The sequence below is a fragment of the Chrysochloris asiatica genome, unplaced genomic scaffold (genome assembly GCF_000296735.1).
Source record: "Chrysochloris asiatica unplaced genomic scaffold, ChrAsi1.0 scaffold00031, whole genome shotgun sequence".
In the NCBI taxonomy this organism is placed as follows: domain Eukaryota; kingdom Metazoa; phylum Chordata; class Mammalia; order Afrosoricida; family Chrysochloridae; genus Chrysochloris; species Chrysochloris asiatica.
The window spans coordinates 13,231,439-13,253,809 of record NW_006408549.1 but is presented as its reverse complement, the minus strand read 5'-3'; the positions used below and the strand labels follow the sequence as shown (position 1 = coordinate 13,253,809).

Below are 22,371 nucleotides of genomic sequence, written 5' to 3'. Positions count from 1 at the left end.
TACTTTACTGATCTTTCTCCTAATTGTTTGAGATGTTCTGTTAATGTGTTAATTTTGGTTCTTTCTTCTTTTTGGATGCATGCATTGTTGCTAATAATTACCTTCTCAGCACTGTTTTTGCTGTGTCCCAAAGATTTTGGTATGTTGTGTTTTCGTTCTCATTTATTTCTGGGAATTCTTTATTTCATTTTTTATTTGTTCTGTTACCTAGTAGCTTTTAAGCATGATGTTATTCATTTTTCATATATTTGATTTTATTTGCTTGATCTTCCTATTGTTTATTTCTAATTTTATAGCATTTTTTTCTGAGAATATGCTTTGTAGTATGTTTTTAAATTTATTGAGTAAATTTAGCTGATGTTGGTTGTTGTTGTTGACCCAGTATATAGCAGCTGTTATTGACTCTGGCCCAGTTGGTGAGGTTGAAGAGGGTATGGCACGAGCAAACCAGCATGGAGTGGCTAGAAGAACAGAAGATACTTCTTGAAAGAAAGACCTACAGGAAAAATACAAAACAGTTGAGGCAGATGGACTCTTACTACAAGAACAAACATATTGCTTGCCCAGGAAACATCGAGACAAGTGGTCGGGTCCCCTTAATGCAAACCCCCTATCAAGACTAAGACTCAATGGAAATATGTGCTCTGATTGGTGACCACACGCATCGTCGATAGGGGGAAGTGGGGTAAAAGCAGCAATGAAGTGGCAAGCTAAGACCTACAATGTTTGGTGGGCTTCTGTGGACCCAGATGGGGATCTGGTTGGTCAGCAGTGTGAGGAGACCTGGGGACTCCTGGGCCCAGAGTCAGCGGCATGGCCACAGAGGACTAGCATGGAGAGTGAAACTACCAGCTGATAGGAAGAGAGGGCATACGCACAAGAACACCCACGCCTGCAGATGGTACCCACGTGACCTGGCCCCAATGAATGGATGATCAGAATTCAACCAGGAGAAGAAAGAAGAGGGGAAAAAAAAAAAAAAGAGTGACCTGATACAATTTGATGAACTTAACCACTTGACCTACACTTATGAATGCAGTAACCCAAAAGAGGGAACAAATACTTACAGCCAGAGTAGACAGAGATGGGCAACTTGGACATTGGATACCCCAATAGTGGTGGTGGGGGGGACTACAAAGGCAATAAGTGACTGGCTTACAAGCTTTTAAGAGGGAACCTAGAGCTCAGGGGCATGGAGGAAGGCAGAATCTCCAGTGAATACTATCCAATCTGTCTAGGCGGAGCTGATGAAATGAAATGCAGAAGGGTCACTTGGGATACAATAGTGAATGATTGTTATCAGGACTGATTGTGAGGGTTGGAAATGTAAAGGTATACGTTTTGTAGCAAGGAAGGGAGTGATTAACTCTCCACTGTAGGAGCAGAGGTCTCTAGGACCATCAACGGAGAAGAGCCGAGAGTGGGACCCTACCCAGAGAAGCAGTGAGGCCCGAGATGGAGGCAGAGACGATGATGTGGAGTGATGAAGTGGCTAGGGACTTTGGATCCAGAGAGGGAGAGGGAATGTGTGCTGAAGAATGGGTGGGTGGGTGGTGTAGGGGGTGGGTTTATAGGGTGTACCCTTTGGTCGGTTGATGATACATGGAGGGGATTGGAACTATGGCAATGAAACAATGTACGGTAGAATGAATGTAAAACTAAAGTTCTCCCATGTAAAATATCATATAATTCACAATAAAACATGGGGAAAAAAAAGAGGGTATGGCTACGGTTGGGCTGTATCATTGTAGTTGCGCTCTCCTTTGTCTCTGCAAAGTAAGCTCTCAATCACCAGAAGAAAAGAAAAAGAAATAATAAATAATGACCCTGTATAGGGTTTCTGTGGCTTTATGTCTTCATGGGAGCAGAAGGCCTCCACTTTTAATTTATTTTCACCAATATTTAGAAATAGAATATTAGTAAGCAGGTACACAGATAGTTTAAAAAAACAGTTAAGATGAGAATGATCATTGACAGATCTCTCCTGTATTTCAACTATAGAGACACTGTTTTACACTTCTCAAAGAATGTTTGATATATAGCTATAGAGTTTAGCCTCATCTTGCTCCCTTGAAATGGCTGGTGCTTTGAACTTTGATTATATGATTAGCAGTCCAGTGCTTAGCCCACTGTGGCACCGACTCCAATCTAAGATTAGGTAATACATTTATTTTGCTGTATACTAGATTATATTAAAGAATCCTGGTGTGGCACTGTGGGCTAATGCATCAGACTGCAAAGTCAGTTTGAACTGCAAGGTCAGTGGTTTAAGCTCACCAGCTGCTCCCTATACAGGGTCGCTATGGGTTGGAATCGATTTGATGGCACCCAACAACAACAGATTATATTAGATTAGGTAATGTTTTTGTTAAATTCTTAAGTGCTGTCAAATTAGTTCTGACTTGTAACCCTGTATAGGGTTTCTGAGGAGCATCTGGTGGGTTTGAACTGCCAACCTTGTGGTTCAAACTGACTTGGTGTTCTAGTGTTTATCCCACAGTGTCACATCAGGACTCCAGATTAGGCAATAGAGATATCTATTGTTGGAAATGTTAATAGATATCTCTATAAATTAGGTAATAGAGATATCTATTAACATTTTCAACAATTTGTTTTTCTCTAAATAGTTGAGTTTTTGTTGTTTTTGTTAGGTGCCATCAAGTTGGTACTGACTCATAGCGACCCTATGTACAACAGAATGAAACACTGCCTGGTCATGGGCCAGTTAGAAAGTTTTAACTGCTCTTTTTTGAAATGAATACAAAGTTTTATTAACTACTGCAAAGATTATAAATAATTATACTAATTTATGTTTCTGTTTTGGGAATATTTAATATATTTTAACTTTTGTGAGTATGAAAATATGTTTGTACATATAGTATGAACTGAGATGCTAAGTCATTCAGGAAAAGATAACTGTATTGCCTCTTCTCTTTTAAGGTGTGTAGGGGGCAGAGGGAAAAAGGGATTTTGTAGTTATAATTTGTGGATAAATTTTTGAAGTTTTATATCTGACTTAGTACATTCTTTATTTTGGGCCATTGTTTGTTTCCTTTTAGTAGAGAACTAGATTCCCACAAGGGTGAATGACACTGTTGCTAAAAGTGAAAGCTGAAACTTCATGTAATAGGAGATAAAGGAAGTGTCTCCATGGTACCTAAGGTTTTTCTTAGAGAATCTACTGCATTTCATATTTAAATGAAAGAAAGGTCTTAGAGGTCTGTTTTTTTTAAAAGGTTTTATTGTGAATTGAGTGATAGTTGACATGGGAGAACATCAGTTTTATACCAACCTTTCATTACAATGATTGCAATCTCCTTGGAGGTCTTTTAAATTTTTTTGGAAATACATGTTTTACATGATTATTCCCAATTTGATAAGAATATGAGGTCTAGAGAGATTCTGTTTTTGAGCTAGTTTTATCGTGGATTTTATTTGAGATAAAAAGAGGGAAATTGATAAATATTATTATAATGAAGGAGCCATTCAGAAGGCAAGAATGAGGGGTAGAACCTTGAGCTTGTAAGACATTTTCCTGGTGCAGGTAGAGTGGTAATGCAGTCAGTGAGTCTACCTTAAGCCAGTTCCCGTGTATGGATATTGACTGCTCTTTTCTGAATTTAGTGTGCAGACAAATCCTTCACAGTGCTTTCGTCATTATGTCTTATGCCTCTCCTTACCATTGATTAGCAGATCTGAGGGATTTCTGATAACGGAACCATATTTTCTCTTACTCTAAAACACTGCATTTCTGTCTCTTAATAGATATTTTTATTAGGCAAATTTATTCTGAATATCAGTGAAAAAAAGTAATTTTCCAGTTTTCCACATGACTGCTCTAATGCACGCAATAGTTTTTTTGTTTTGTTTTGTTTTTTCTTTTAAAGAAAGTTGCTCACACATTAAAGACCCAGGAATTCTTATTAGTGGAGATGGTAGAATCTTTAGCCTTCCTATGAATGAGACCTAATGAGACCTGGCTTCCTAAAGAAACCAGGCTTCAAGTCTCATTTCTGAATGCCATCCTTGCTACTAACCACATTGCTGCCTGCAGCCCTGCTTATGTGATATTCTAGAGCAACTCCTGACTCTTCTATAGAGGTGGTGGTGGCAGTGTACCAAGGAGTCACTTCTAACTCATAGTGACCCTGTGTAGGGTTTCCAAGGCTGTACATTTTTATGGGAGCAGAAAACCTCTATTTTTTGTGTTTATTATCACCAGTATTTAGAAATAGAGTATTAGTAAGCAGGTACATAGATAGTTAAAAATAATAAGATGAGGATGATCATTGACAGATCTCTCATATATTTTGACTATAGATAAAAATATCTTACATTTCTTAAAGAATGTTTGATATATAGCTATAGAGCTTAGCATTGAAAAGAAATTAAACTTAGTTTAAACATGACAATAGGTATACAGTAAAATTTAGTGTAATTTTTCATAGTTGGATAGTAAATTGGTCTAAAATTCAAGGAATTCAGATTCTAATACTATTTTCTTACTCAAGCTTCTGTAAGTTTACAAGTTTCATGTGCCAATAAAATACTTAAGATTAAGTTCCTAGTCTTGAATATTTGTGTCTAAACCTATCTTAACTAACCTATTAATGCTAAGGACTAACCACAAATAAGATAATTTTGATAAACTACTTCTCATGCATATTTTGGTCCTATTAAATCACCTGTGATCATTTAGACAGACCTAGGAAATTTTTTCTAGGAGAACATAACATACAAACTATGTAGACATCAAACTACAGGGGATAAAAAAGAATAGTTATATGTTATTTCTTATGATTTGAATTTTAAAAGTCCAGTTTTAGAATTCATTATAAGAAAATGTACCCAATATGCTCAGTATATAAGCTAGAATGCATTGTTGTTGTTAAGTCGATTCCGACCCATAGTGACCCTGTATGAGGTTTCCAAGGAGCACCTGGTGAGCTTGAACCACTGGCCTTGCAGTTCAAATGACTTTTGCAGTCTGACGCATTAGCCCACAGTGCCAATGCATTAGTGAAATGCAGGTGGGTTCATATATTGGCTCTGCTAGTGTGATGCATAATCTTAGTTTGATCCACCAATTAGCTAACTTTGCATCGATGTCCTTTTTGTCCCAACCTCAGTCACCTTTCCATGTCAACCTACTTATCTGCCAGTGATAATTGGTACTCTTCATCTCACAGACACTGTTGTGCAAATAAAATAGTACATGTGAAAATGCTTTTAAAATATTTTAGTTTGTGCACAAATATTTTGCTATGATGCCATTGAATTTACCTTTATACAGAAGACCTTCTGAACCACTACTGCATTGTGGATATCTCTGAAATCAAGGGGAAAATAGTCCCACTAAACATGAGCTACTGAGTGAATTTTCTGCTATTTAGGATAATATTATTACCATATCTTTTGTGTTTTCCAAAACGAACATATAACTTCTATGTTTGTTTGCCAACCATACCCTCCTCCCCCCCTCTCCCCCCCAAGTGTTTTGACTGTTATGCCAATTCATTTTTACGTGTTGCTGTAAAAAATATAGCATAGTGTACTGCAAACAAACCTAGGATGCTGTTGTTTTATTCATGAAAAAAAAAAGGTAAGTATCCTGTAGAGCAAGTAGAATAATTAACTTGCTATTTATTTTTTCCTTAAAGAAACTAATAATCCGTTCTACTGTGTTATGAATTGTGTCATCTTGGGTTTCTCAAATATTTCTAATTACCCTGAACTTCTTACAGGTTTGGCCTTTGCTATTCTCTCATCTGTGCACCCTGTATTCGGTTTATATGGGTCTCTGTTTCCTGCCATCATTTATGCCATATTTGGAATGGGACGTCATGTTGCCACAGGTAATCATCTCTACTTTTTACATTAATAAAGAGTCCTGATGTGGCGCTGTAGGATAATGCATTCAACTGTAAGATTGGTTCGAGTGGCAAGGTTGCCAGTTCAAACTCACCAACTACTCCTTGGAAACCCTGTACAAGGTTGAGTCAGAACAGACTTAACAACACTTGACAACAACAACAGAAAGGATATAGAAGTGATTGTTAGTTACTGCACATTTCAAAAACAGTTTTTACCTCACTCATAAAAGCCTTAGTGATCATTAGGATAAGACAGTTAAGTTTTTGTTATTCAGATACTTAGTACACACTATGATTTATTGCTGTATTACTGTGCAACAAATGGCAAACAAGGGTATTGTTAAATACTGCTTGCATTTTTGAGTTGAAAAAACAGACGGTAAAAGAAAGGGGATGTTCTGGTGTGGCCCTGTGGAATAAAGCACTGGACAGCAAGGTTGGTTTGAACCACAAGATTGATGGTCCAAACTCACCAGCTGCTCCCTGGAAACCCTATACAGGGTCACTATGAGTCGGAACCGACTGGACGGCACTTACCAACAGGAACCCTGGTGTGGTGCTGCAGAATAACATGCTGGAATGAAAGGTCAGTTTGAACCCTAAGGTCGGTGTTTCAAACCCACCAGCTGCTCCTTGGAAACCCTATACAGGGTCAGTATGCATCAGAACCAACTTGATGGCACTTAACAACTACAACAACAACAAGAAGCACTTTTAGAAAATAAAACTAAAAATTCCCCTTACTTTATATTTTAAATTCCCTGTACTTTAAATTCCTTTAGTTTAAATTAGTGGAAAGCAAATAGGTTCATACATTAACTCTGGTAATATGATGCATAATCTGTGTTACCCACCAACCAGCTAAATTTGCATCAGTGTCCTTTTTATCTCAATTTTAGTAATTTACTAAATTTATCTCAAATTTAATATTTTACTTGTAAAATATTGACAAATATTTTATAAGTGCTTAGTCTTTGGACTAATAATCTTTTTGGTTTCTTTCAACTAGATTCCCTAATGGCCTTTAATTAGAAAAGTTCTTGCTATGCCAAGCTGTGTTACCAAGTGAAATGGTAAACTGTCACAAGATTCCATTTCCAGAAGCCATCTATATTTCTCCATCTTCAGACTCAGTCTGACTTTGATCTTCTGCATTTAAAGAACCCCTGTGATTTCATTGGACCCACCCAGATAATCCAGGATAATCTCCTTATTTTAAAGTCATGGGCTAACAACCTTAATTTCATCTGCAACCATAATTCCCTCTTGCCATACAGCATAACACATTCATGGTTTCTGGGGGTAATGACATGAACATTTTGGGGAGACCATCATTCTGTCTATCAACATTTGATATGTAAATTTTCTGAAGTAGATATTAGCTAATTTATAAAATAATCTTTAAGTAAATTTTTTTTTTTTTTTTTTTGTATCAGTTAACTTCACCATAAAGAACCCTGGTAGAACAGTGAATGGTTCATCTGAAAAGTCAGTGGTGTGAAACTATCATTCACTCTGTGCTTCATAAAGATTGTTGTTGTTAAGTGCCATTCAAGTTGGTTGCAACTCATAGTGACCCCATATAGGGTTTCCAAGTAGCTGCTGGTGAATTTGAACTACCAACCTTGTAGTTCAAACCAACTTTGTGGTCCAATGCTTTATCCCACTGCACCACACCAGGACTTCCCCTAAAAATTACAGCTTTGGAAACCTTATAGCCCCTAGGAGTCAGAATTGACTCCATGGCAGTTATCAACAATTATCAGTCATTCACAGCACTACTGTCTCTCAAGTAGTTTGTGGACCCATAAGATGAGTTTTATCTGGGAGTTTGTTGGAAATGTGAAATCTTGACTCCCATCCAGATCTACAGAATCAGGATCAGCATTTTAACTAGATAATTCATCTTATTCACCGCTTTATTAAACACATCATTATTTTATCTTGTCCTAATGCAACCCTCCCAAATAGGTTCTGGTAGCGTAGTGGTTACGAATCGGGCTGCGAACCTTAAAGTCAGCGGTTTGAAACTACCAGCCGCTCCGCGGGAGAAAGATAAGGCTTTCTACTCCCGTAAAGATTTACACCCTCGGAAACCCTGTACAGGGTCGCTATGGGTCGGAACCGACTCGACGGCACTTAACAACAACAACAACAACATCTACTTATTTAGGTGAAAATAAAGCTGCAAAATTCAGAAAAGTTTCAGTGAGATCGCACATTAAAATAGATTATAACCTACGTGTGGCCAAATGTAAAGACCAAGCTTTTTTTATTTGTACCAGGCTGCTGAAGCATGCACTATGATTTTGTGTTTATGAAAATAGAGAAAAACACAATAATGAGTTAAGAGTTTTGAAGACTTTTATTTCCAAATTATCTTGTTCCCTAATTTCCTAACAGTTTAGTTTTATTTTTTTAAATGTTTAAATATGTCATTAGCAAGAACAAAAAAAGGTAGTTTTAGAACTGACCACAAAGTATTTCCTATGTTAAACAAATGACAAAAGAAAGAGGCAAAATTAATTTGCCCAATAAACCATAATTTGATACATTTACATAAACCGTATTATTTCCCAAGGAGTGATTAGAGACATTTTACTGGTTGCATGGTTTTGAAATTGCCATATATAGTAAGACTTATATCTAGCAAATCTTAGTTTCTATAGGAACCTTGTGGACTCTTGGTGTGGCGCCCTAGGATCAGTACCGGACTGTGAACCACAAGGTTAACAGTTCATACCCACTGACTGCTTCTTGGAAACTCTACATAGATTCACTGCACTAACACCAACAGCTACATAGGAACTTTGTGAGCTACTAACTAAATACTGGTGGTAGTGATAGTGTTCCGTGGAGTCGGTTCCAACTCATAGTGACCCTGTACAAAGTTTCCGAGGCTGTAACTCTTTACAGGAGCAGAAAGCCTCATCTTTTTACCATGAAACAGCAGCTAGTTTTGAACTGCTGACCTTGGGGTTAGAAGCCCAATTCGTAACCACTACGCTACCAGACCTCCTTAGCTAAATACTATGCGCTACAAAATATATGTAATCTACAGACCAACTACATCCTTTGCATCACACTTTTTTTTGTTTCTTTAGAGATTATGATTGTTTTAAAATTGTATATATATATATAAAAATTTTGTTTCAACATTTTTTACATGTAGAATTCAGTGATATTAATTACATTCATCTCGTTATGTAGCTATCACCACTATCTGCTTCCGATTTTTTTCTGTCACCCATAGTAAAGTTCTATGCTTCATAAACAGTGACTCTTTCGTCCACCTCCTTCTAAACCCTTGGTAACCACCAATTAACTTTGTTCTCTGTACATTAGCCTATATTTGTACTTGTGACTTTTCATTGTAATTTGAGTAAAAGTTTATTGAGCAAATTGGTTTTCCATTCAACAATTCATATGTATTTTGTTTTTATGTTGATTGTGAGCCTCACAATGTAACAGTGCTCTCCCCACCTCCTCCCCGTGGTTACTGTTTCCTTTGTCCTTCTTTCCTATCCATGCCTACCTTTTGAGCTTTATCTCTTGACCTCAGATGGTTGATTGTTCTAAGGACTGTACACCTGTCTGGTGTCAGTGTTCACCTTGTAGGCCTGTGTATTGTTTGGCTGAAAGTTGAGTCATGGTGGTGAGTTCAATCCAGGCTTAAAGGGTGACTAAGGACCATAGTCTCAGGGATTGAACAATTCTCTATCAGGTCAGTAAACCTGGTCTTTTTTTCCACTATTCTATCAAGGACCTTCTATTACAATCTCTTTCAGAGTAGTCAGCATTTGTTACTGGGCACCAACGTGTTCTGGTGTCAGGGTCTTGGAGCATTTTCCTCATCTTGGTATTTCATATAAATGAGATGATACAATATTTGCTCTTTTGTGATTGACCTGTTTCACTCAGCATGTTTTCAAGATTCATCCATGTTGGAGCATGTATCAGTAATTAATGTCTTTCTGGTTGTGTAATAATCCATTATATGTATATTCCACATTTTGTTTATTCATTTGTTGATGGACGTTTGGGTTGGTTCCACCTTTTGGCTATTGTAAATAGAGGTAGTATGAAAATTAATCTACATTTTTCTGTTTGCATCCTGCTTTTAATTCTTTTGAGTATATACTTAGGAGTAGAATTGCTGGACCTTATGGTAATTCTATTTTTAGCTTTTTGAGAAACCTCCAATCTGTTTCTACAGTGTCTGTGCCATTTTACAGACCCATTGGAAATCACTGAGTGGTTCAATTTCTAGATATCTATGCTAACTCCTGTCGTTTTTTTTTTTCTTGTTTTTATCATAGCCACCATATTGGGGGTGAGCAAGTCAGCTGATGCAGTCAGTTGAGATTAGCAGCCTGATTCATAACCACACTTCTCTTTCTCTCTCTCTCCTCTCCCTCGCCCCCGCCCCCCACGGAGTTACGAATCGGGCTGTGAACCACAGGTCAGCAGTTCGAAACTACAAGCTGTTCCACAGGAGAAAGATGAGGCGTTCTGCTCCCGTAAAGATTTACAGCATCAGAAACCCTGTACAGGGTTGCTATTAGTTGGAACCAACTCCAGGGCACATAACAACAACAACAACAACATTATCAGTTTGTTGTTTTTTACCTTCCTATGTTCTTAGACATAGGAATCCACTGATTTTTATCAAAACATTTCCCTGGGCATATGTATAATATACAGACTTTTAAAAAACATTGTTTTATTTGATTTTGATGTATATGTGAATGGGACATTTCCACCTTCACTTTATTATTATGAGATAGAGGTTGTTTTAATGAATCAATATCACTTTATCTGGGGCTTACCTTCAATTTAAGCAAAATACAATACTGAATCACTAAGTGTAATAATAATTCGAGCTAGAGGCATCTTGAGTAGTTATAAAACAGAGTATAAAAACTCCACATGAGCTATTTTATGCAACAATGTAAATTTTCTCATTTTAACTTAAGATACTATAACCTCAAAAAAGGAATAAACAAATTCATTACTTTCCATGCTTTGCAAATAATATATCTTGGAATAAAAAGTAAAAGAACAAGAGCTAGGGTGTAAATTATAGATTTTATTTTATAAAGTGCTATGTTTGTTTAACAATTTAGAGAAAAAATTATGGAGTCTATAAAGAGTAGTTGTCAGAAGAAAAAGCAAGCTTACAGTTATTTACTGGAGACCTAAAATCTGATAGGAAATCATGCTTAGTGACTTTATATGTGAAATCTCATTTAATCTCTGCCCATATTTTATAACTAGATATCTCATCATTCTTAAAAATAAGGAAGCTGAGAAAGGTTAAGTACCAAGATCACAGATTAACATTCAGAATTGGAATTTAAATTAGGTTGTCTAATCCCAAAGCCCATGTGTATTTTTCATTAGACACTTATACTCTAAAAACTCTTAAACAAATAGATTTGCTTAGTTTAACTTAAGGATGCCATGCATAGACTATAAGCTAACCAGGGAAAAATTCTGAAAAGGTGAGGGGAAGACAAGAAAAGTATCAGGGAGATGATAAAGGCAAGGGTGAGACCTGTAAAGTGGAGAAGATAGAATGTCAGCCCCAGTATCCTTGATTGCCCTTAATGTCTCAGAAACACCAAAGTAGCATCATTGCTGAAAGGACTACCACTACCAGTTGCCATTGAGTCATCTCTGACTCATGTGTCAGAGTAGAATCAGGCTCCATAGAGTTTTCAATGGTTGATTTTCCAGAAATGGATTGCCAGGCGTTTCTTTAGGTGGACTTGAACTCCAACCTTTTGGTTAGCAGTTGAGCATGTTCATCATTTGCATCCAGCAACTCCTGTTGTTGGAGGTGTAGTACCCCCATGTCTACATTAGCACAATTCCTGCTGACAAAGTGTCTCTGGGGATGTTGTTGGTATATCACACACACTGATCCCCAACAAAACCTTCCTAAGACCAGATTCCAAGGTAAATCTTCCTTACTTAGTGTTTGGCATCAGTATCTTGCCTGTGGAACTCAGGCAGATTAGTTTCTTGAGTTATTTACTTTTTGATGAAGACAATTATATTATTTTGAATATTTAACTAAAATGAATTTGTTCACTAGGGGAACTGTGTTTGGCTTGATTTCTGTATTTATATATTGTTATCTCTATGGAACACTCAATTGTGCTCATGAGGAACCTGCACATAGACAAAGAGGCAGTTGTTTGAACAGAACAAGGGAACACTGAGTGGTTTAAAGTTAGGAAAGTTGTGTGACAGGGTTGTAGTCTTTCACCATACTTATTTAATCTGTATTCTGAGCAAATAATCTGAGAAGCAGAATCATATGAAGAAAAACATAGCATCAGGATTGGAGGAAGACTTATTAGCAACCTGCGATATGCAAAGGATACAATCTTGTTTGCTAAAAGTGAAGAGGACTTCAAACACTTACTGATGAAGATCAAAGACCACAGTCTTGGATATGGATTGCATCTCAATGTAAAGAAAACGAAAATCCTCACCACTGGAACAATAAATAACATCCATATAAAGGGAGAAAAGATTGAAGTTGTCAAAGATTTCACTCTTCTCGGATCAACTATCAACATTCATGGAAGCAACAGTCAAGAAATCAAATGATGTATTAAGCAAATCTGCTGCACAAGACCTCTTTAAAGTGTTGAAGAAAAAAGATGTCAGTTTGAGGACTAATGTGTGTCTGACCCAAGCCATGGTATTTTCAATAACATCATATGAATATGAAAATTGAATAGAGAATAAAGAAGACCATAGAAAAATTGATGCATTTGAGCTGTGGTGTTGGAGGAGAATATTAAAAGTACCATAGGCTACCAAAAGAGCAAACAAATCTGTGTTGGAAGAAGTACAACCAGAATGCTCCTTGGAAACCAGGATGACCAGACTTCATCTCTCATATTTTGATTATATTATCAGGAGGGATAGGTCCCTGAAGAAGGACATCATGTTTGGTAAAACTGGAGGTTCGGAGGAAAAGAGGAAGACCTCCAACAAAATGGATGGGCACAGTAGCAGCACCAATGGGAACAAATGTAGCAATGATTGTGAGATTGACACAGGACCAGGCAGTGTTTCGTTCTATTGTGCATAGGGTTGCTATGAGTTGGTACCGACTCAATGGCACCTAACAATAATGGCAACAATCTTTATGGCAAAAAGGAACAGAATAACAGAATGTAATAAAGCATTCTGATATTAGTCTTCTTATGATATATGAATAGCAATCATTTATTAGGTGTTGAGCACATGCTATATTTGAAGGTATATTACATTATCTCATTTAAGCCTCATAACAGCCCCGTGGGATGAGAAGTGTTATCTCTGTACAATAAAGAGATTGATGTAGCAGACCTGGAATTTTAGACCAGGCTTGGAGCTACAACCACTACATTATTCTGAATCCATAGCACATATTGCCTCTCTTATCTGGAAGGATGTCTGTTTTGGGTTTCCACCAGGGTCTGTTTCTGACTGACTAATGTCTTTCTCATCCTGTATGGCTGGATGCTTTGTGTTGGGGTGTCTGCATATTGCCTTAAGCCCTTTGCCACAAACTCTCACATATGAACAGAGTAAGGAACAAAGCAGGGTCTTTAATGGACTAGGAGAATGAAGGCACAATACTGCAGATTCTGTCTTTAACTCTGTCTATGGGAATCAGAGTATCTGTGAATATGGTTGCATTCTCAAATATGCTGTGCCATAATGAGGGTCACATGGGCTCTTGGCAGGAGGAGAAGAACAAACTGAAAATGACACAAGAACATGATGGTGGTGGTGGTGATGTGCTGTAGAGTCGGTTCCGAGTCATAGTGACCCTGTACAGGGTTTCTGAGGCTGTAAATCTTTTTGGGAGCAGAAAGCCTCATTTTTCTCCTGCTGGTAGTTTTGAACTGCTGACCTTGAGGTTCGCAGCCCAATTTGTAACCACTATTCTACGAGAGCTCCTTTAAGACCATAATTTGTTGTTTTTAAGTGCCATCGAGTCGGGTCCGACCCATAGCGACCCTGTAACAGGGTTTCCGAGGGTGTGAATCTTTACGGGAGTAGAAAGCCTCATCTTTCTCCCGCGGAGCGGCTGGTAGTTTCGAACCGCTGACCTTAAGGTTCGCAGCCCAATTCGTAACCACTACGCTACCAGAACTCCTTAAGACCATAATAGCTACTAGGAAATACTTCTGAACTCCATCTAATGACAGTAGACAGAAATGGTATGCATTTGTATTCAATATAAATGCTAAAGAATTTTGCTGTATGACACCTAAAGGTTGGTAGTTCAGTCCCACCCAGCAGCCCACAGTAAGATAGGCTTGGTGGTCTTTTTATGTAAAGAGGACAGTCAAGAAAACCCTATGCAGTAGTTTCATATATAATTGTTCTGAGTTGAAATTGAATAGAGTTTTGGTGCAGTGTAATCACAGAAGATAGAAAGGTTAAGTTTAACTGAGAAGATCTGGGATGGATTCTTGTTAGACAATGGAATTTGAACCAGATCTTGAAAGACACATATGTTTTACACAGGAAGATTAGAGGAACAACTATTCTAGACAGAGCTCTGCATATTTAGCTGCTGAATTTACTAGTGTCTTTATATGAGGGGTCTTGTAAAGTTTGGGGAAAAAATGGAATTGAACGATAGTAGAATTTTTCCACGAATTTTTGAAGTCCACTTGTATTTATCATCTCATTTATGATTCCTTCAAAACCTTGACAGGTAGGTATTATCTCTATTTAGACACAGATTATAATTAGCACTTTAGGTTACCAGGCCATTGCCATTGAATTGATTCTGACACTTAGTGACCCGGTAGGACAGAGTAGAAATGCCCCCTAGGGACCTCAACACTGTAATCGTTATAGGATACTGCTACATCTTTCTCATGTGGAGTGACCAGTGGGCTCACACTGCTAACCTTTTGGTTAGAAGTTAAATGCTTAAACCACTGTGCTTCATTGATAAGTGCATGAATTGGATTCAGATCCAGACTGTGATCTGAATCATTCTCTCTATGTGGGTCTACACAAAGGAAACCAAACCAAACCCACCGCCATGCAGTCAATTCAGACTCAGACTGGCCCTAGAGGACTGAATAGGATTGTTCCACAGGATTTCTGAGACTGTAAATCTTAAGCACACAGCTTCAGCTTTTTCCTGAGGAATTACTGGTAGGTTTGAACTGCCAGCTTTTTTGTTAGAAGCCCTATACTTAACCCACTGCTCCACCAGGGTTCTGAGTCTGCACAGAGGTGGGAAAATGTGTATTTCCCAGGAGGAAATATCAAGGAGATGGATGTGGCTGTATGTTGAATCAAATTTTGTCTATGTAGGTAAGTAATTGTTTACATGGTAGAGTGTGTTAGAGTAGGGATGCAGTTGATGTTAAATACCACTGAATCGATTCTGACTCATAGGCAACAATGTATAGGGTTTTTGAGGAGCAGTTGGTGGGTTTGAACCTCTGACCTTGTGATTAGCAGTCCAGGGCATACCTGGGCTTCAGTGGAGAGTATTATTAACGCATCTATTTGATTTGACAACATGGATTTAACTTAAGTAATGGATTCCAATATTTCATGTTCAGTTTGGCTTTGTTTTTGTTTTTCTAACAGAAGACCCTCCTTTCTTCTTTTAGGTACCTTTGCTTTAACATCCTTGATATCTGCCAATGCAGTGGAACGACTTGTCCCTCAGAGCAGTCAGAACCTGACCACACAGAGTACTAACACAAGTGTGCTGGGCTTATCTGAATTTGAGATGCAAAGGATTGGTGTGGCTGCAGCAGTTTCCTTCTTGGGAGGAGTGATTCAAGTAAGTAAGATTGAGCCTTGAGTATAAACAACAGGGAACAGCAGCAGAAGAAATGCATTTAGTGTTTTATTTTGATTCCTGCTTGTGGGTTTGTCTTCCTAGCTGGATAAATTGATGAAGTGTTTTGTCTTTTTGGAAACATGTCTACAGTATAAAGTAGTTACTGTCTAAATATTAGTTGAATTATTGAATTAGAATCAAAATTTGAGGTTACTGGGAAACAATGTTTGACTTGATAAGAATTCACTTCTATGTAAGACAGTCCTTGTGCCTTCAGTGATACAGATAACTCACTTGAGAATGTTACAGGGTAAATTTCTACAATGAGAAGATGTGACTAGGTGTGGTATTGTAGGTAAGCACTGGACTGCTAACCTCAAGTTTGGCAGCTCAAACGTACCAGCTGCACTGTTGAAGAACTATGAGATTTTTCTACTCCTGTAAAGATTTACAGCCTCAGAAACCCTGTATCGGATTGCTGCGACTTAGAATCAACTTGAAGGCAGTGGGTTTGTTTTTTTGGTCTAACCAGGTTTTGGAATTTCTGGGTGATGTAAACGATTAATGTATTTGGCTGCTAAATGAAAGATTAGAGGTTTGATACCAACCAGAGATGCCTTAAAGGAAAGAACTAACAATCTGTTTCAGAAAATAAGCCATTGAAAACCCTATGGAACACAGGTCTACTCTGACACATATGGTGTTTTCAGGAGTAAGAAATGACTCAATGATCACTGATGAACCCATTTTAAGATTTTATGATTTTAGTGCCGTCATTAATAGCAGGTGGCTCTTAGTTTGTGCCATAGATTTTCTGGCCTGAGATCTTTGCCCTTTTCAACATCAGGTATGTGTTGACAGGTTTACTGTAGTCTTTTTTTTTTCTTTCTTTAAGGTGTCAGAATAACTAATTTTCTGTTTTTTAAAAACCTTTGCCATTTTAAAAATTGGGTAACTCAGAAGTGAGTATAAAATAAATGCTAGCAAAGTTCTAAATTTTAAAGCATGAATTTGCTTCTTTGATCACATTTTTGCTTATGTTTTCATTTTAAACTGAATTAGGTGTCAGCAAGCTTCTGGAAGAACTGTGTTCTGAACTGATTGATGCTCTGTTTCACAGTATACCATTGTTTGTAAGGTCAGCGGTCATATAAACTCCACAACATGAGAAGATAACTGATAATTGCTTAGAATTGACTGATGAGAAGATGTGACCTAAAAGGAAGGAATCATTAAAGGTCCTAGTGTTACAATGCTTTCTACCTATGTACAAAGGACTGAAGAATTAAGGATGTCAGTACCAAATAAAAAACAACTCAAGTCTTCATGGTTCTTTAGAAAAACAGTCTGAGTGGCAGCTTTGCCTAGGTACTTGATTAAGCTAGACAGCTTCATAGGTATTTTCCATGGCTGATATCTGTGTTTTCATGAAATGAAAACTAGTGTTCTTAGTATCTTGTTATCTTCACTAATATTTTTTAAAACATGGATGATGTCAGCGTATTCTGAGTTTGCACAGGCAGACTTGATCCTTTTCCTCCTCCTTTGACTCATATGACACTCTCTGAGAGACCTGGCTTCTGTCTTCATCTCAGAAATAAACTGCCTTGTGAATTGGTATTCAGATAGAGATACATTGTTTTGGGTTTGGCATAGGTTTTTCTTAATTCATCACAAAAATCTTTAACACAGCAAAGATATATTGCTGCTCCTGCTAGTTGAATTATTTTCTATTCATAGTCCTCTTTGAATTTACAATGTTTATTCATTTTGGACTATCTATATTTCTCTCTCTAAGAAGTCCTGGTGTGGTGCTGCGGGCTAATGTGTCAGACTGCAAAGTTGTTTGAAATGCAAGGTTGGTGGTTCAAGCTCGCCAGCTGCTTCTTGGAAACCCTATACAGGATTTCTGTGGGTTGGAACCAACTCAACAACACTTAACAACAACAGCAACATAATTCTCTAAAGAATGGAGCAAATGGTTTTAGGTGTATATTCGTATTTTAAAAATCTGAACAAATACTTAATTAGTAATAAGATGCAGCAACTCTCTGTTCAGTATCATCTTAACCATTTTCTGTAAGTTTAAGACAATTGTCATGTATTTTGTTACCATCTAGTATATTTGGATTAAAAATTTAAATAACTGTAAAGCATAAAAATAAAAGTCAGAATTCTAAAATCATAAAAATTAAAACAACAAGAGCAACAAAAAACAAAAACACCCTCATTTCCCCGTATGAGACTTCCTTGAATCACAAGTGTAAAACAGGATGTTATTAAAGATAATGCAAATAATTTGGTTTTCTTGGTCTTTTATTACATGTTAAACCTCTGCTTGTGAGTTGTATATTTTGTCTTATAACTTCACCAGTCATCTCCTTGCCTTTATTTTTACCTCTGACTCTCAATATGTGGACTACATTTTAACCAAGTTTCTAACAGATGACTGGACTTAATTTGACCTCCAAATTCATCTTCCATTGTCATCTGTGACCTCAGGATCTTTCAGAGTCAGGTCTCCCATCATTTTTCCTTTTCTCCTTCAGATTTACAGATAAACCTTTCCGGTTATAAGGCACTTAAAATATGACTGGGGAAGAGCTAATTCCTCAAAGTAGAGATAACCATGATGATGCAACTGGAGTAAAGCTTTTGGGACTTTCATTTGCTGACAAGACAATTCAAAATGAAGAGAAGCAGTTATAAACATCCATTTAATAATCAGAACATGGGATTCACTAAGTATGAATCTAGGAAAATTGGAAGTTGTAAAAAATGAAATGGAACGGATAAAGATAGATATCCTAGGCATTAGTGAACTGAAATGGACTGGTATTGGCCATTTTGAGTCTGACCATTATATGGTTTACTCTGCCAGGAATGACAAATTAAAGAGGAATGGTATCACATCAAAAATACCATTTCAAGATCTCTTTTGGGATATATCTCTGATGGGATAATATCTATACAACTACAAGGAAGACCACTAGTAATACCACTTATTCAAATGTATGTACCAGTCACCAAAGCCAATGATGATGAAGCTGAAGAATTCTACCAGCTTCTTCAGTCCAAAATGGACCAAACATGCATTTAAATTGTATTGATCATTAGTGGTGATTGAATGCAAAATTTATAAACAAAGAGGAAGCATCAGTAGTTGGAAAATATGGCCTTGATGCTAGAAACAGTGCTGGAGATCTCCTAATAAAATTTTGCAAGACCAATGATTTATTCATTGCAAATACCCTTTTTAAACAACATCAAAGCCCACTATACAAATGAACCTCATGAATGGAACACACAGATATCAAATTGATTACATCTGTGGAAAGAGACTGTGGAAAACACATGAGTGCTCATAAGTTCTCATATACAAATTCAGACTGAAGCTGAAGAGCATTAAAACTAATCCATGAGAGCCAAAATATGACCTTGAATATATCCCACTTGAGTTTAGAGATCATCTCAAGAGCAGATTCGAGTATTAGACACTAATGACTGAGGACCAGAAGAGTTGTGGGATGACATCAAGAACACTATACAGAAAGTAAACGAAAGATGACAACAAAGAAAGAAAAGACCAAAATGGATGTCAGAAGAGTCTCTGAAACTTGCTCTCCAGCATAGAGATGTTAAAACAATGGAAAAAATGAGGAGGTTAAAGATCCGAACAGAAAATTTCTAAGGGCAGCACAAGAAGACAAAGTCAGGTATTATAATGAAGTGTGCACAGGCCTGGAATTAGAAAACTCTAGGGGAAGAACACACCCAGAATTTCTCAAGCTGAAAGAATTGAAGAAAAAATTCAAGCTTTCTTTTTTAATATTGAAAGATACTATAGGCAAAAGGTTGAATGATGCAGAAAGCATCAAAAGAAAATGGAAGGACTATATAGTCACTGTAACAAAATAAAATGGTCAATGTTCAACCATTTTAAGAGGTAGCATATGATCAAGAGCCAGTGCTACTGAAGGAAGAAGTCCAAGCTATGCTGAAGGCATTGGCAAAGAAGGCTCTAGGAATTGGTGGAGAACAAATTGAAATCTTTTAACAAATGGATACAGCACTGGAGGCACTCACTCATCTATGCCAATAAATTTGAAAGACAGCTACCTGACCAACTGATTAGAAGAGATCCATACCTGTGCCCATTACAAAGAGAGGTGACCCAATGAAATGCAGAAAGCATTGTATAATATTATTAATATCACCTGCATATAAAATTTTGCTAAAGATAATCAAAAGAGGCTACAGTAGTACATTGACAGGGAACTACCAGAGGTTCAAGACAGATTCAGACAAGGACATACAACGAGGGATATCATTGCTGACATCAGATGGATCTTGGCTGAAAGCCAAAAATTCCAGAATGATGTTTTCCTGTGTTTTATTACCTATGCAAAGGGTTTTGACTGTGTCGATCATGAAAAGCTGTGGATAACATCTTGAAGAGTGGGTATTCCAGAACACTTAATTGTGTTCCTAAGGAACCTGTACATAGACCAAGAGACTGTTGTTTATACACGGAATGGTTTAAAAATCAGGAAAGGTGTTCACCAGGGTTGTATTCTTTCATCATAATTATTCAATCCGTTTGCTAAGCATATAATGAGACGATGGATTATATGAAGAAGAACGCAGCATCAGGATTGGAGGAAGACTCATTAACAAGAGGACTTAAACTACTTACTGATGAAAATCAAGGATTACAAGCCTTCAGTATGGGTTGCAACTCAATGTCAAGAAAACAAAATTCCTCACCACTTGATCAATAAATAAAATGATAAATGGAGGAAAAATTGAAGTTGTCAAAAACTTCATTTTGCATGGATCCGCTGTCAACATTCATGGAAGCAGTAATCAAGAAATCAAATTATGTATTGCGTTAGACAAATCTGCACAAGACCTCTTTAAAGTGTTCAAGAGTAATGATGTTAGTTTGAGGATTTAGGTGTGCCTGACCCAACCCATGGTATTTTTAGGAGCCTCATATGTGTATGATAGTTGGACTGTGAGTAGGGAAGAACATAGAAGAGTTGATACATTTGAGTAATGGTGTTGGGGGAGAATATTAAAAGTACCATAAATTGCCAGAACACACAAATGTATGTTGGAAGAAATGCAATCAGAGTGCTCTTTAGAAGCCAGAATGTTGAGACTTTGTCTCTCATACTTATGACATATTATCAGGAAGGACCAGTCCATGGAGAAGGGTATCTTGCTTGGCACATTGGAGGTTCAGTGAAAAAGAGAAAGACTCCTAATGAGATGAATTGGCACAGTTGCATCAGCAATGGGCTCAGCCGTAACAATCACATGGTACAGGACTTGGTTGTGTTTCATTCTTTTATGCACTGGGTCACTATGAGTCAGAACTGACTTGATGACACCTAACAACAACAAAGTATTATTTTTTCTTTTATGGTTTTAAGAGAAATTAGAAAATGTGCTAAATTTTGCTAAAGACCTTTTTTTTTTAGCATCTAAAGAGAAAATCATATTTTTTCCTTTTAAGTCTATTATATGGTGATTTTATTAATGGATTTCTTAATATTGAGCCAATACTAAATTCCTGGGGGGGGGGGAATCTCTCTTAGTCATTGTGAATTTTATTCTTAATGTGACATTACTGTTGTGTTAAGTGCTGTTCAGTTGGTTCCTACTCAGAGGACCCTATATAGGGTTTATAAGGAGTGCTGGTGAGTTTGAACCACTTACCTTACTTACACATCAAATCGACCTTGAGGTTGACTTCTTATCCTACAGTGGATTCTTTTTATTATTTTTTTGTTGTTGTTTGGTTCTTGGTGGTGGTGGTGGTGGTGGTGTGCTGTAGAATCAGTTCTGACTCATAGCAACCCTGCATTGGGTTTCCGATGCTGTAGTTTCTAACTGCTGACCTTAAGGTTAGCAACCCGTCTTGTAACCAGTATGTTACCAGAGCTCTTTAGACATAATTGTTTTCTAGTGTAATTGGACTAACGTTTTATTTTGTCTACTCTATAAAGTCTGGATGTCAATGCTTTATTTGCTTCTTAACCTTTATTTCCAATGCTCTAGAGTAACACATAGCATGATTGGATCACCTTATCTTTGAAGATTTTGTAGAGTTTAATTTTGAAATAATCTCTTGCCTAGTACATTTTTGTGGAGTAATTTCCTGATAATGTTTCCTATTTCTTCTATAAAACTTGTTCTGTCAAATTTTACAATATGTACCTCTCTAGAAAGTGTTCCTTTTTATTTAGCTTTTCAAATTTATTTGCATATAAAAAAAGTCAAAATTAACTTATTGCAACACTGTTGGACTGAGTAAAACTACCCCAAATTGTTTCTAAGACTCTAAATCCTTACAGAAGTAGAGTATCACATTTTTCCCCCTCTGAGTGGTTGGTGGGTTTGAACCGTCAACCTTTTAATTAGCACCCTATTAACCACTGCTCCACTAGAGCTCCTCTTAGGATTTTTGTTTAAAACTTTATTGTGTTTCAAGATTTTTTTCCGTCTTTGATATTTCTTTTTTTTTATTTGTACCATAGACTTTTTTTCTTGATCAAGTTACTGGTGATTTTTTCCTATTTTGTTAATGCCTTAAAAACAAGACAAAAAATACAGTATTTTAAAATGTTAAGTCTACTTTTTTTATTCTCTTCCTTTAATTTT

The 22,371-nt window shown here is 37.0% G+C and overlaps 1 protein-coding gene across 1 annotated transcript in view; it reads left to right on the top strand.

The window, feature by feature from the left end:
• SLC26A7 (solute carrier family 26 (anion exchanger), member 7) overlaps positions 1–22,371 on the top strand; it is a 189,540-nt gene that overhangs the window by 33,380 nt on the left and 133,789 nt on the right. Inside the window, exons 2-3 of the mRNA XM_006859223.1 lie at positions 5,745–5,855; positions 15,527–15,702. Of these exons, the coding sequence (XP_006859285.1) occupies positions 5,745–5,855; positions 15,527–15,702 (287 nt within the window). The remainder of the gene's footprint in view (positions 1–5,744; positions 5,856–15,526; positions 15,703–22,371) is intronic.